The sequence below is a fragment of the Octopus bimaculoides genome, chromosome 29 (assembly GCF_046866305.1).
Source record: "Octopus bimaculoides isolate indiv1 chromosome 29, ASM4686630v1, whole genome shotgun sequence".
NCBI lineage: Eukaryota > Metazoa > Mollusca > Cephalopoda > Octopoda > Octopodidae > Octopus > Octopus bimaculoides.
In genome coordinates, this window is record NC_142956.1 from 185,645 (window position 1) to 197,371 (window position 11,727).

Sequence of the window (11,727 nt, forward strand, 5' to 3'; positions counted from 1 at the left end):
AAAAAAACAACACATATTGCTTGCAGCAATATCCTACAATAGGATGAAAAGTGCCGCCCTTACCACTCCATAGAGATTTGGGGTGATGAAATAAGTGTTGGAGATCGATGTAACTGACTGGCTCTCCTCCTCCCAATTTTCAGGCCTGATGTACAATACAATCGGTTATACAGCGATTTCTCGTTTTACGATTTACTCGTTTTAGAGATCAATTTTCCCCATTGAAATTAACTAAATGCCTTCAAAGAATATTGTTACATACTCTCATGGAATGTGACCAAATGAGGTTTATTTTACAACGTACATCCCTTTGTGGTTCACACATACCTTCCATTGGTGTTGCAGTGCTTGGTTCCTAGTGATGATGAGGCTTTCATCTTGTTGCTCAAAAAAAAGTTATAAACAGCAGATATTACGTCACCATCACTGTGATAATGGTTTCCAGCCAAGTGGGGTTTTTATTTTTCATGTTGAGGAACAGATGATAGTCAGATGGGGCCAAATCAAGAGAATAGGGAAGCCAATGAACCATGTTAAAACCAGAGTCATGCCCAGAAACCATTGAAGCCAAGGACCTGTGTGCTGAAGTATTGTCTTGGTGAAACAAGATCCTTTTTGTCAGTTTACCTGGGCGTTTGGTCTTCCTAACTTTCATTGATAGTGTGACCCTTTTGAAGTTAATAAACACAATGCCTTTTGCATCCCCCAAAACTGAGGTCATCACCTTCCCTGCAAATGAAACTACTTTGGTCTTCTTTGAAGCATGTGAGGAGTGTTTCCACTAATGGATTGTCTCTTTGTCTCTGGCTCAAAGTGATGAACTCAACACTTGTCTTGGGTTAGGAAACGTTCAAGGAAGCCAGATGGGTCTGACTGAAACAATGTCAGATTTTCTGGTGATGTGGTCAGCCTCGTGTGCTTTTGTTCAGGTGTCAGAAGATGTGGCACCTACCAAACAGAAATATTCATCCTGCCATGATCATTGTGCAAAATATTCTCAACTCTATCATGGAATATGTTAACAATATTTGGCTATTTGATTTGTAGTCAATCGCCTATCATCCATGACCATATATGGTGAACACGATTAATACTTTTCTCAATAGTGAGAGATACAGAACGCCCAGACCTTGGGCCAGCTTCAAAACTCTCCCTCTCCCTCCTAAATTCAGCTGCTCACGTTTGTGATGTTGAAAAAACTGGAGTGTCCATCCCCTAATGTAGCAACTATGTCAGCAGGAATGTTTTGGGGGGCTAAAGCCCTTTTTCTGCAAATACTTGATAACACTGCAAAGCCAAATTTGGTTGATTTCCAAGAGAACTTGCTACCAGTTACTTTTGAAGTCTTCTTTTAATAGTGAGATGTCAGTTTACCAGGAAAGAAACAATGCAATCCTCAATAAGAGGAGTTGAAATTAACCCATGCAAGATTTCACAGCTCTGACATTACCCTTTCATAGTCTATGAACTTCTCAGCTCACGGTCAACCTTTTCTTTCAATGATTTGGGGCCAATAAAATAGAGTAGCAGTGATATACTGGGGTTTGATTTAATATTCTCATAAAACATGACAAAGATAAATTTTACCTTCTAACTACGCAGCTGTCTCTGTTGGATGCCTGGGACAGATTTTATGCAAATGCTTGTGTGACTCACTTATGAAACTGGTTGAATCTAGTGTTCAACATTCTCATGTCAACAACTAGACTGAAATATTCCATTATTTTGGTGAAGGTAAGTGTTTCTCTCTCTCTCTCTCTCTCTAAACTATTTCATTTGTTATTACATATTTGTTTTGTTGATTGTGGAACTCTGTTGAAGATGACATCTCTTCTACCAAAACAAATATTTGTTTTTTCCTTCTGTATGTACCATCATCATCATCATCGTCATCGTTTAATGCCTGCTTTCCATGCTGGCATGGGTTGGACAGTTTGGCATGAAGCTGGCGAGGCAGGAGGCTGTACCAGGCCTTATTGTTTGTTCCGGCAGGGTCCTCATGGCTCGATGCCCTTCCTAACACCAACCACCCAACAGAGTGAGCTGAGTGCTTTTTATGTGACACAGGCAAGGTCACACTGCCAGCTCATTACCTTAATTATAATGATGATGATGATGATGATTTTTTTACTCCTCCTCCTCCTCCTACATTTTTGTTATTTTTATCCCTTTTTTTCTTTCCTAGAATGGTTGTGGCGGGACATACCAAATTACATCGACCAAGGCTACATGGATTATCACCCAGGGCCCCGGTCAGGCAGCTCTGCCTGGGGAGACAGCAATGGAACCCTTTGGCTGTTTGGTGGTCACACGTTCTGGGACATTCAGTCGGATCGTGACCCCGTGTTGCTGAATGATTTGTGGATTCATCACACCAAGGAAAATATCTGGAAACTCACCCATTCAGGTTGGCAGAGCAGAGCAACGCGGGCCCCACCGTTTCTCGATGCACCAAAGCCTCGCTATGGTTCTGTCTCGTGTGGGCTCCCAGGAATGCTGTTTGTTGTTTACGGTGGGGCCGAGGAGAGTGGGCAAGTACTTAATGACACTTGGGTGTTCTACCAGAAACAAAAACGGTGGATTAATCTGAACAGGGTCCAACAAGATACAACAAGGTAAGGACAAACATAATAGGGTTTTTTTTTTGTTTGGTTTTTAACTTGTGCCATTGTTGTTCCAGACATTCCATTGTTGATTTTTGTGAGGCTAATAAGCAATGTTGGTTTGTTGTTCTTTTTTAAATGACAGGTGGTGGTTTGGCTGCTATTTCTAGTATCCCTTATGACTATGTTGACTCCCTTACATTGTCTTGCTATAATGGTAGGAGGGGTGGTGGTGATGGTTACATGGAGTTGTCTCTACCACCACCACCACCACCACCACTTATTCCTGGTAGATTTTCTTTGGATGTCTGTAACCTCAGATATCCATAGAATTTCAATAAGCCATCAAATACTCGAAACCAGTGGTGAGCTCGTAGAATTGTTAGGACGCCAGGCGAAATGCTTAGCAGTGTTTTGTCTGCCAAAATGTTCTGCGTTCAAATTTTGCTGGAGTTGATTAAACTAGTACCAGTCACACACTGGGGTCGATGTAATCAACTTAATCCCTTCGGCCAAACTCGAGGCCTTGTGTTTCCAGTTGACTTTGCTTTTCATTCTTTTGGGGTCAATGTAATTGGTTCATCCACTCTCCCCAAATGGCTGCCCTTGTAGCGAAATTTAAAACCATTATTATTATTATTATTATTATTATTATCATTATTATCATTATTATTATTATTATTATCGTCTTGTGTTTTTCTCTTTTGCAGTTCACCTCCATCTCGACGGTCCTCTGCTGTCTGGTGTTTAAGGGATCGCATGGTCATGTTTGGTGGCCGTGATCAGAGCTTGCTGCTCTCTGATATGTGGACCTTCTCACTAGAAAGCCTTGCTTGGTCCCCAATGCTGCCATCATTGGGACCAGGGAAGCATTCACATCTGCCAAAGGCACGCAGTGATGCCACGACATGGGTTGGCCGTGGAAATAACAATGAGCTCTACATGTTTGGTGGGAATACTGTCGACCCCTTCACCCATCGCAAGCTGAAGAATGCTGGTTACACATCAGACCTGTGGATGTTTTCCCTAGACAATGCAACATGGTCTTGTCTGTCTGGCTGTTTGAATGTTCCTGCATCCGGTTCTCGGTCAAAATTTGATGCACCAAGACCCAGCAGCTCGGACACTGTCCCGAGAAGATTCTTGAACTGTTTAAGGATAAAAGAGTAAAGGGGCAGCGAGTAAGAACCCCGCTTCGGTTATGAATGACCATGGGATTGCACCTAGAAAGTTGCCCTCTGAGGCAAAAGTCCGTTGAAGGTTATTTTATGAAAGTCCAGCAGTCACCCATGCGTTCCGGCCCCTGCCCTCTCCATGTTATCCAAGGGAATGGCAAACGGGGACAGACACAGCTTGGCACCAATGACATTGCAACTCATTTCTACAGCTGAGTGAACAGAAGCAACGCGAAATAAAGAGTTTTGCTCAAGGACACAACATACATCCTGGGAATCGAACTCACTACCTCCTGATTGTGAAGCCGACGCTCTAATCCCTCAGCCATTCGCCCAACTTGACCGAATTCTCAGTTTTCTGCATGTTTTTTACACAAATTCTCGAGTTGTCTCCCTTTGATCGTAATTTTTTTCACTCGATTTTATTCATTAGTCTCGTTCATTCAGCTGACAAAATTGAGCAAAACACTTCATTTCTCGTTTGCTACAGTCCACTCGGCTGGCAAACAGGGCTATTTCCTGCAATGGACTCTATCCTTAGGAATGGATGTTATGGTTTTTGCTGACTTATTCACCATGGAAACAAGATAACAGACCCACCACCACCTCCGTGGGTCCTCGAACTCAAAACAGCATTTAATCACTGCCAATTAGCGAGCAATAAACACAAAACTATGAGCTCCCTCCACTGATCTTTGGTCCTTACGGGGGGGGGGGGGTGTAGAGTCACATGATATGGTCCCCTCTAAAGCATACTTGCAGGATCAAGCAGTTAATATTATTTATGAAGAGGTTTGGCAGCTGGCAGAACCGTTGGCACACCGGGTGTAACGCTAAGTGGTATTTCGTCTGCCACTACATCCTGAGTTCAAACTCCGCCGAGGTCGACTTTGTCTTTCATCCTTTCAGGGTCATCTAAATAAATAAATACCAGTTACGCACTGGGGTCGATGTAATTGATTTAATCTCTTCCCCCAGAATTTGAGGCCTTGTACTTCCAGTAGAAAGGATTATTATTATTATTATTATTATTATTATTATTATTATACCTATGAACCAGCATCGTTTGCTTTCTTTCTCAATTAAGATTATGTCTGGTTTCCTATTCTCATGGTCGACCGAATCATAAAATCTTTGCATTATCATTTTCAACGGTGACTTCGGTTTATGGCTGCACCACCTTTTTTGCTCTGTCTGAGGAACAGTTTTTATGATCTCTTTCCAGCTTTATTAACAGAACACATTACTTTACCTCCGGTAATCGAGTACTAATTTTTCCACCTTTGTGGCACATACACAGCCAACTATGTAGATAGATAGATAGATAGACATGTATATATGCATATATGTATATATGCATATATGTACATATGCATATATATATATATATATATATATATATATATATATATATATATGATAAATAAATTCAAAAAGGGATAAAACTCTTTTACAAGAATTTTATCAAGAAGCCAGTGTGTAAAAAAATTCATAAGGGAAATTTCTATTCCCAAGAATATAATTATTCGTTTATATTTATATAAAGGGCATTATTACAGAAAATAATAACGCCACACAGTGGACTTCTCAAAATAACCACATTTAGTACCTAATGCGAGGAAAAACAACCAACAGAAGACGTTTAATGTCCGTTTTCCATGCTAGCAAGGGTTGGACAATTTGACTGAGGACTGGTGAACCGGATGGCTGCACCAGGCTCACATATATATGTTTGTATATATAAATATATACCCTGGTATATAGATAGATAGATGGATAGACAAAGATAGTATCGTTTATATGAAGATATATTTGAACTTTTACAAGTTAGAATATCTCCAAACCATACATGAACTGGTCTTATGCATATATATATATATATGTATATACACACACACACACACACACACATGTATGTATATAGATGTGTATATATATGATAACAATGTAGGCAGACACTTGTAATTGTTTTAAACGTGTGAACCCCACCCCCACCCCCAGGTATTCGTGGAATGACACCTTAAATAGAAAAACAGCCATTTGTTTGTTGTGCTGCACACCCACAACACTGTACTCTCGGGTGGATGTTGCTACCATCCAGATCTACAACTCTTGAAGGCTGGAGCGGTGGGGTGCCAGGTAAATGGGGAGGTCGGTATGTAGGTACTTGAGTTGATGGTTAAATTGAGTAACAGCTCTTGGTGGTGGTGGTCATGGTGATGGAGATGGCTGTTGTTTATTTAACCCCAGGTCAGTCCTGATCCAGACAGACCTATGATCAAAGACGTTCCAGCTGTGACCATCCCATCTGTTATCTAAATCGGTGGTTCTCAATCAGGGTCCACAAGACCCCTGGAGCTGCATATCAGATTCTGTTATTAAAATTTGTGTGGAATTAATTAATTATATTTCTATGAGACACCAACACATTTTAACGAGCTTTTTAGAAAATCCCAGATAATTATTTGATTACCAGAATATGAAAGGAACATGAAATGGTTTAGGGGTCAATTTGAGTAAAATACGATTGAAAAGATGAAATAAATTGGTTGAGAACCACTGAAAAGTGTCCTTCTTTAAGAATTTGCGAGATAGTTGGCTGCTCTTTCTAATTGGTTGCGTTGCCACATGATGTGATAGTCGGGTTGTAGTTGTTTCTGGCAGTGGTGGTAGCGATGAAGGTGGTGGTGGCAAAGGTGTAATGAATCACACATGTATGCATCAGAGTATTGCAGTGTCTTTGAGAAATCTGAGGGGAGGGGCATGCACTTCTGTCCCTTCTCCACCAGCACCAGCACCACTGCTCACATCACCCACCCACCACCACCACCACCACCAATACCACTGACAACATTATCACAACAACTGCCACCCGGGTTTCGTTTCGGGTAGGCAGGTAAATAGCAGGAGGCTGAGACAGAAGAATGATGCCACAGGGAATGTCATGCAGTGAGGGAGGGTGGCACAGGGTAGTATGGAGTGGTGCAAGGTGGAGCGGGGTGGGAACGGGGGGAGGGAGGGGGGGGGGGAATGGGAGTGGCACCACGCTGTTTCTGTCTCCTTTGATCTCACAAAGGCTAATTCAAATGCACATACAGCATCCCCTTCAGGGAAACATCTGGTGGGGTTTTGGTAGATGGATAGACAGGCGGGACACACAGACAGACGCACTGATAGATAGATAGATCGATAGATAGAGACAGAGAGAGAGGGGGAGAGGGAGGGAGAAATAGATAAATAGATAGATAGATAGACAGATAGATGGATGGATGGATGGATAGAGAGATAGATAGATAGATAAATGGATGGATAGAGACAGAGAGAGAGGGGGAGAGGGAGAGAGAAATAGATAGATAGAGAGAGAGAGAGAGATGGATAGATAGATAGATAGAGAGAGAGAGAGAGATGGATGGATGAGAAACAAGAGAAAGAGAGAGAGATAAAAGAGATAGATTGATGGATAAAGAGGGAGAGAGAGAGAGAGAGAGATACATAGACGGACAGACAGACAAGCAGATAGATAAAATAGATAAGATCGATATGTAAACAAGAAGACAGACAGACAGACAGCTTTTGATTGCTTATTCTTCCATCAGTGATTATCTTCTGCTTTCATTGTTCTCAAATTCTTGCCTCCATCCCAGTTGCCTGTCAATGTCCTGAAAGCAGAAATCGCTGACTCCTGACTCAAAGAATCCATCAAACCACATTCTCCACATCTTTGTTAAATGAAAAACACCTCACAAACTCGCGGAGGTTAATCTCTACAGATTTCGTAGAGACATTATGGCTGAAACTGGTTTCCTTACAACGTTTTGTGTCGAAGACACCTGATGTCATCATCATCATCATCATCATTACTTAACGTCCTTTGTCCATGCTGGCATGGGTTGGACAGTAAGATGGAAAGCTGCACCAGATTCCAGTTCTGATTTGGCATGGTTTTCTACAGCTGGATGCCCTTCCTAATGCCAACCACTCCGAGAGTGTAATGGGGGGCTTTTACGTAAATATGGAAAACAATATTAAATTTTGGAAAAAGTAAAAGAAAAGTTTTTTTAAGAGAATATTTGCAGAGTATTCAAATACTTGGGGCATTTTCCTTCTTTCTGCCTGTCTCTGTCTCTCTTGTTTACCCTTGAGAGTTCGAGGTCATTGTGAATTCTTGGTAGAGAAGAAGAAGAAGAAGAAGAAGAAGAGGAGGAGGAGGAGGAGGATAATGCGGGGGGGGGGGTGCTATGATAGTGGTAGGGTGTTAAATGGTCACGTGCTCTGAAAGTGACTTGTGGATGGTGGTAGTGATTGAATTGTTGAGTCCTCTCTTTTGAATGTATTGTTAATATAATTTGCGTAGGTGTTATTCTAAATATACATACATACATATATACTCTCTTTTACTCTTTTACTTGTTTCAGTCATTTGACTGCGGCCATGCTGGAGCACCGCCTTCAATCAAACAAATCGACCCCAGGACTTATTCTTTGTAAGCCTAGCACTTATTCTATCGGTCTCTTTTGCTGATCCGCTAAGTTACGGGGGACGTAAACACACCAGCATCGGTTGTCAAGCGATGGAGGGGGGACAAACACATACACACAAACATATATATATATATATATATATATATATATATATACGACGGGCTTCTTTCAGTTTCCGTCTACCAAATCCACTCACAAGGCTTTGGTGGGCCCAAGGCTATAGCAGAAGACACTTGCCCAAGGTGCCACGCAGTGGGACTGAACCCGGAACCATGTGGTTGGTAAGCAAGCTACTTACCACACAGCCACTCCTGCGCCTATATATATATATATATATATATATATATATATATATATGCGAAGAAACAAAGAAAGAAAGAACAAAAGAAAGAGAGCAAGCAAGAATGAATGAAAATAGCCCAAAAAAGTTTGAAAGAAAGAGAGAAGGAAAGAAGGCATAACTGTGAGGGTGAGTCAACCAGGAAATGGTCTGTACCCCAGTTGGGTGGAATCCATGCTTAGGGGATGGGGTGCGGGTGTGACGACGATAATGATGGTGGTGGTGGTGGTGGTGTTGGAGAGGGGGAGAGCAGGAAGAATGGAATCTTCCTGTTTCTTTTTTGCCTCATTCCTTGTTGATAACAGAACTGCTACAAACTTTTAAACATCATCACTTCTATACACACAGGTATGTAGATACATACACGCATGCACACACATACATATATATATATATACAGGACTACATATGCATGTATGTGTGTGTGGGGTGGGGTGGGGGGGGTATTTGCAAAGAAACAACTGCATTATTTTACAAGTGCAGAGAAACTTGGAGTAGGGTGTAAATGGTGGTGGTGGTGGTGGTGGTGGTGGTGGGATACAAGCGGAGAGTAAAAAAAAGGGGATAAGACTATCTTAGAGGTGAGAGTTGAAAATCCGAATGGGTGTGGCTTTCGGCGGGGGGGGGGGGGGGGAAATTAGTCTAGACTCCAGCAGATTCTAATAATAGTCTGTGGATTGTGGTGGTGGTGGTGGTGGTGGTGGTGGTTGGGGGATGTAGTTGTTGTTTAGCTCCTGGTCAGTCTTGTGTTGTTAATGGCAGCCCATTTGAATGTGTTGCTATGTGTGTGTGTGTGTGCGTGTGTGTGTGTGTGTGTGTGTGTGTCTTTTATCCTTTGCTTGTTTCAATCATTTGACCATGGCCATGCTGGGGCACTGCTTTTGAAGAATTTTTAGTCGAATGAATTGACCCCAGGCCTTTTTTTTTTTCTAAGCCTGGTGCAGCCTTCTGGCTTGCCAGTCCTCAGTCAAATCGTCCAACCCATGCCAGCATGGAAAGAGGACGTTAAACGATGATGATGATGATGATATATATGTATTAAAATAAATATATAATAAATACATATATATAATAATTACTATAGGCGTAGGAGTGGCTGTGTGGTAAGTAGCTTGCTTACCAACCACATGGTTCCAGGTTCAGTCCCACTGCGTGGCACCTTGGGCAAGTGTCTTCTACTATAGCCTCGGGCCAACCAAAGCCTTGTGAGTGGATTTGGTAGACGGAAACTGAAAGAAGCCCGTCGTATATATGTGTATATATATGTATGTGCGTGTATGTTTGTGTGTCTGTCTTTGTCCCCCCAACATCGCTTGACAACCGATGCTGGTGTGTTTACGTCCCCGTAACTTAGCGGTTCGGCAAAAGAGACCGATAGAATAAGTACTAGGCTTCTAAAGAATAAGTCCTGGGGTCGATTTGCTCGACTAAAGGTGGTGCTCCAGCATGGCCACAGTCAAAAGACTGACACAAGTAAAAGAGTAAAAGAGTAAGAGTATACACTTTAATAAAAGTGTGTGTATATATACATACATATATATATACACACTTTTATTAAATCTTCACAAAACTGTTAGAGTGTTACACGTTCCCATTTGTCAGACGGATGCGATAAACACAATATACATCCCAACTGCTGGACGAACGAAACTATGAGACTCTGAATAACAGATTTGTGATAATTTTGCAGTTTTAAATTAATCATATTACTCTACTTTTGGTATTCGAGTACTATTCTTTTCCACCTTGTTTTGCATCTATGTACTTACCCACGTATATATATATATGTGTGTGTGTGGCTCTGACATAAATACAAGCAGTCTACATAGCTGCACAACAGCTTTCAGCAAACAGCCTACAAGCAAACGAAATGGAGGTTGTCACGTTAAAATGGTAAATCAGGTTTTGTTTTGACAAGCGATAACAGGCTTCAAGGTGCAGAGCAAAAGAGAAAAACAGTTGCAAATATACCACCTGCACTGATCCGTAATCTTCATAGTTGCAACATTTGTGGGCTTCTTTGCAAATCGTTGGACGTAAGCATTATGACTGACAAAGGAAGAGTAAGTTGTCAGATCTTCAGATGTCGAAACCGGTGAGAGAATCCATCACATAACATCATAATCTCTTCATCTTTGTCATCTACATTTAACATCTGTTTTTCCATGCTGGCATGCGTTAGATGAATACTTTTGTGGTAGGTTTTCTGCAACAAAAGAATAATGGATTATATAAGTGTTTGGGCATGTGTGTGTGTACATGTATGTATGCATATGTATGTTTGTGCATATTTTTTTACATGTATACATCTGTATGTGTGTATATAAATGCATGTGTGCTTGCATGTGGACATATGTGCATATGTGCTGCATGTATGTGTGTGTGTGTGGATGGAAATTGATAACATTTCAAGAGTCCGTCACATTAACAGCCAGTATCCCCCACCACCACCACCGCCGCCGCCGCCATCGCCACTCTTACAATGTCTCTAATTGTTTCTAAAAGTATATTAAGTGGAACAAAATGTTATTTAGAAAAAAGATAAGAGCAAATTTGTTTGTATTGTTTTACATTTAATAAATGCAACACCACCACCACTACCCCACTGGACCACCAACACTACATCCAGGTAATGAGGGAGACAGCTACGTAGTACCAAGACCAAGCAGAAACTGCAGCCAAATGTCCCTCAAATATATGGGTAAAACACACCCAACTGTCTTATCTAATTATCCATCAGTCCGTCCGTCTGTCCGTCAGTTAGTCTGTCTGTCAGTCCGTCCGTCTACCACACAAACGTGTCTGCATATATTATTTAGATTTATAAGCTATATATATATATATATATATATATATATATATATATATATATATATATATATACATATGTATTTATGTAGGCTCAAAACTACACACACACACACATATATACCTACACACACATACACATATATACATACATACATACCATATATACAAATATACAGTTTATACACACACACACATGTAAATATATATATTAGGTTAAGCTGTGTGTGTGTGTGTATGAATATATATATATACACACATACCAATATGTTGATGCAATCCTCAAATTCTAAATATAACATGTGAAACACACCTCATAC

General features: G+C 41.1%; 3 protein-coding genes across 3 annotated transcripts in view; 2 read left to right on the plus strand and 1 right to left on the minus strand.

Annotated features, from left to right (window-relative positions):
- Positions 1 to 1,609: 1,609 nt before the first annotated feature.
- LOC106873052 (uncharacterized) lies at positions 1,610 to 3,882 on the plus strand. The gene is made up of 3 exons (XM_014920267.3): positions 1,610 to 1,734; positions 2,186 to 2,615; positions 3,314 to 3,882. Exons 2-3 carry the CDS (start codon positions 2,230 to 2,232, stop codon positions 3,771 to 3,773), a joined length of 846 nt encoding a protein of 281 aa, XP_014775753.2. The 5' UTR covers positions 1,610 to 1,734; positions 2,186 to 2,229; the 3' UTR covers positions 3,774 to 3,882.
- A 6,217-nt stretch (positions 3,883 to 10,099) lies between these two features.
- The window catches only part of LOC106873051 (radial spoke head 14 homolog), a 34,786-nt gene continuing 33,158 nt past the window's right edge, over positions 10,100 to 11,727 (minus strand). Inside the window, exons 12-13 of the transcript XR_008267091.2 lie at positions 10,574 to 10,805; positions 10,100 to 10,454 (exon numbers count right to left, since the gene is read on the minus strand). The gene's annotated coding sequence lies outside the window, so the exon portion shown is untranslated. The remainder of the gene's footprint in view (positions 10,455 to 10,573; positions 10,806 to 11,727) is intronic.
- The window catches only part of LOC106873050 (cysteine and glycine-rich protein 1), a 22,071-nt gene continuing 21,017 nt past the window's right edge, over positions 10,674 to 11,727 (plus strand). The window contains exon 1 of the mRNA XM_089345589.1: positions 10,674 to 10,694. The gene's annotated coding sequence lies outside the window, so the exon portion shown is untranslated. The remainder of the gene's footprint in view (positions 10,695 to 11,727) is intronic.

Excerpts from the sequence above, each read along its gene's own strand:
- LOC106873052 (XM_014920267.3), top strand. The coding sequence starts at position 2,230 with ATGGATTATCACCCAGGGCCCCGGTCAGGCAGCTCTGCCTGGGGAGAC. Across the intron at positions 2,616-3,313 it reads GTCCAACAAGATACAACAAG|TTCACCTCCATCTCGACGGT; the intron begins GTAAGGACAAAC and ends TCTCTTTTGCAG.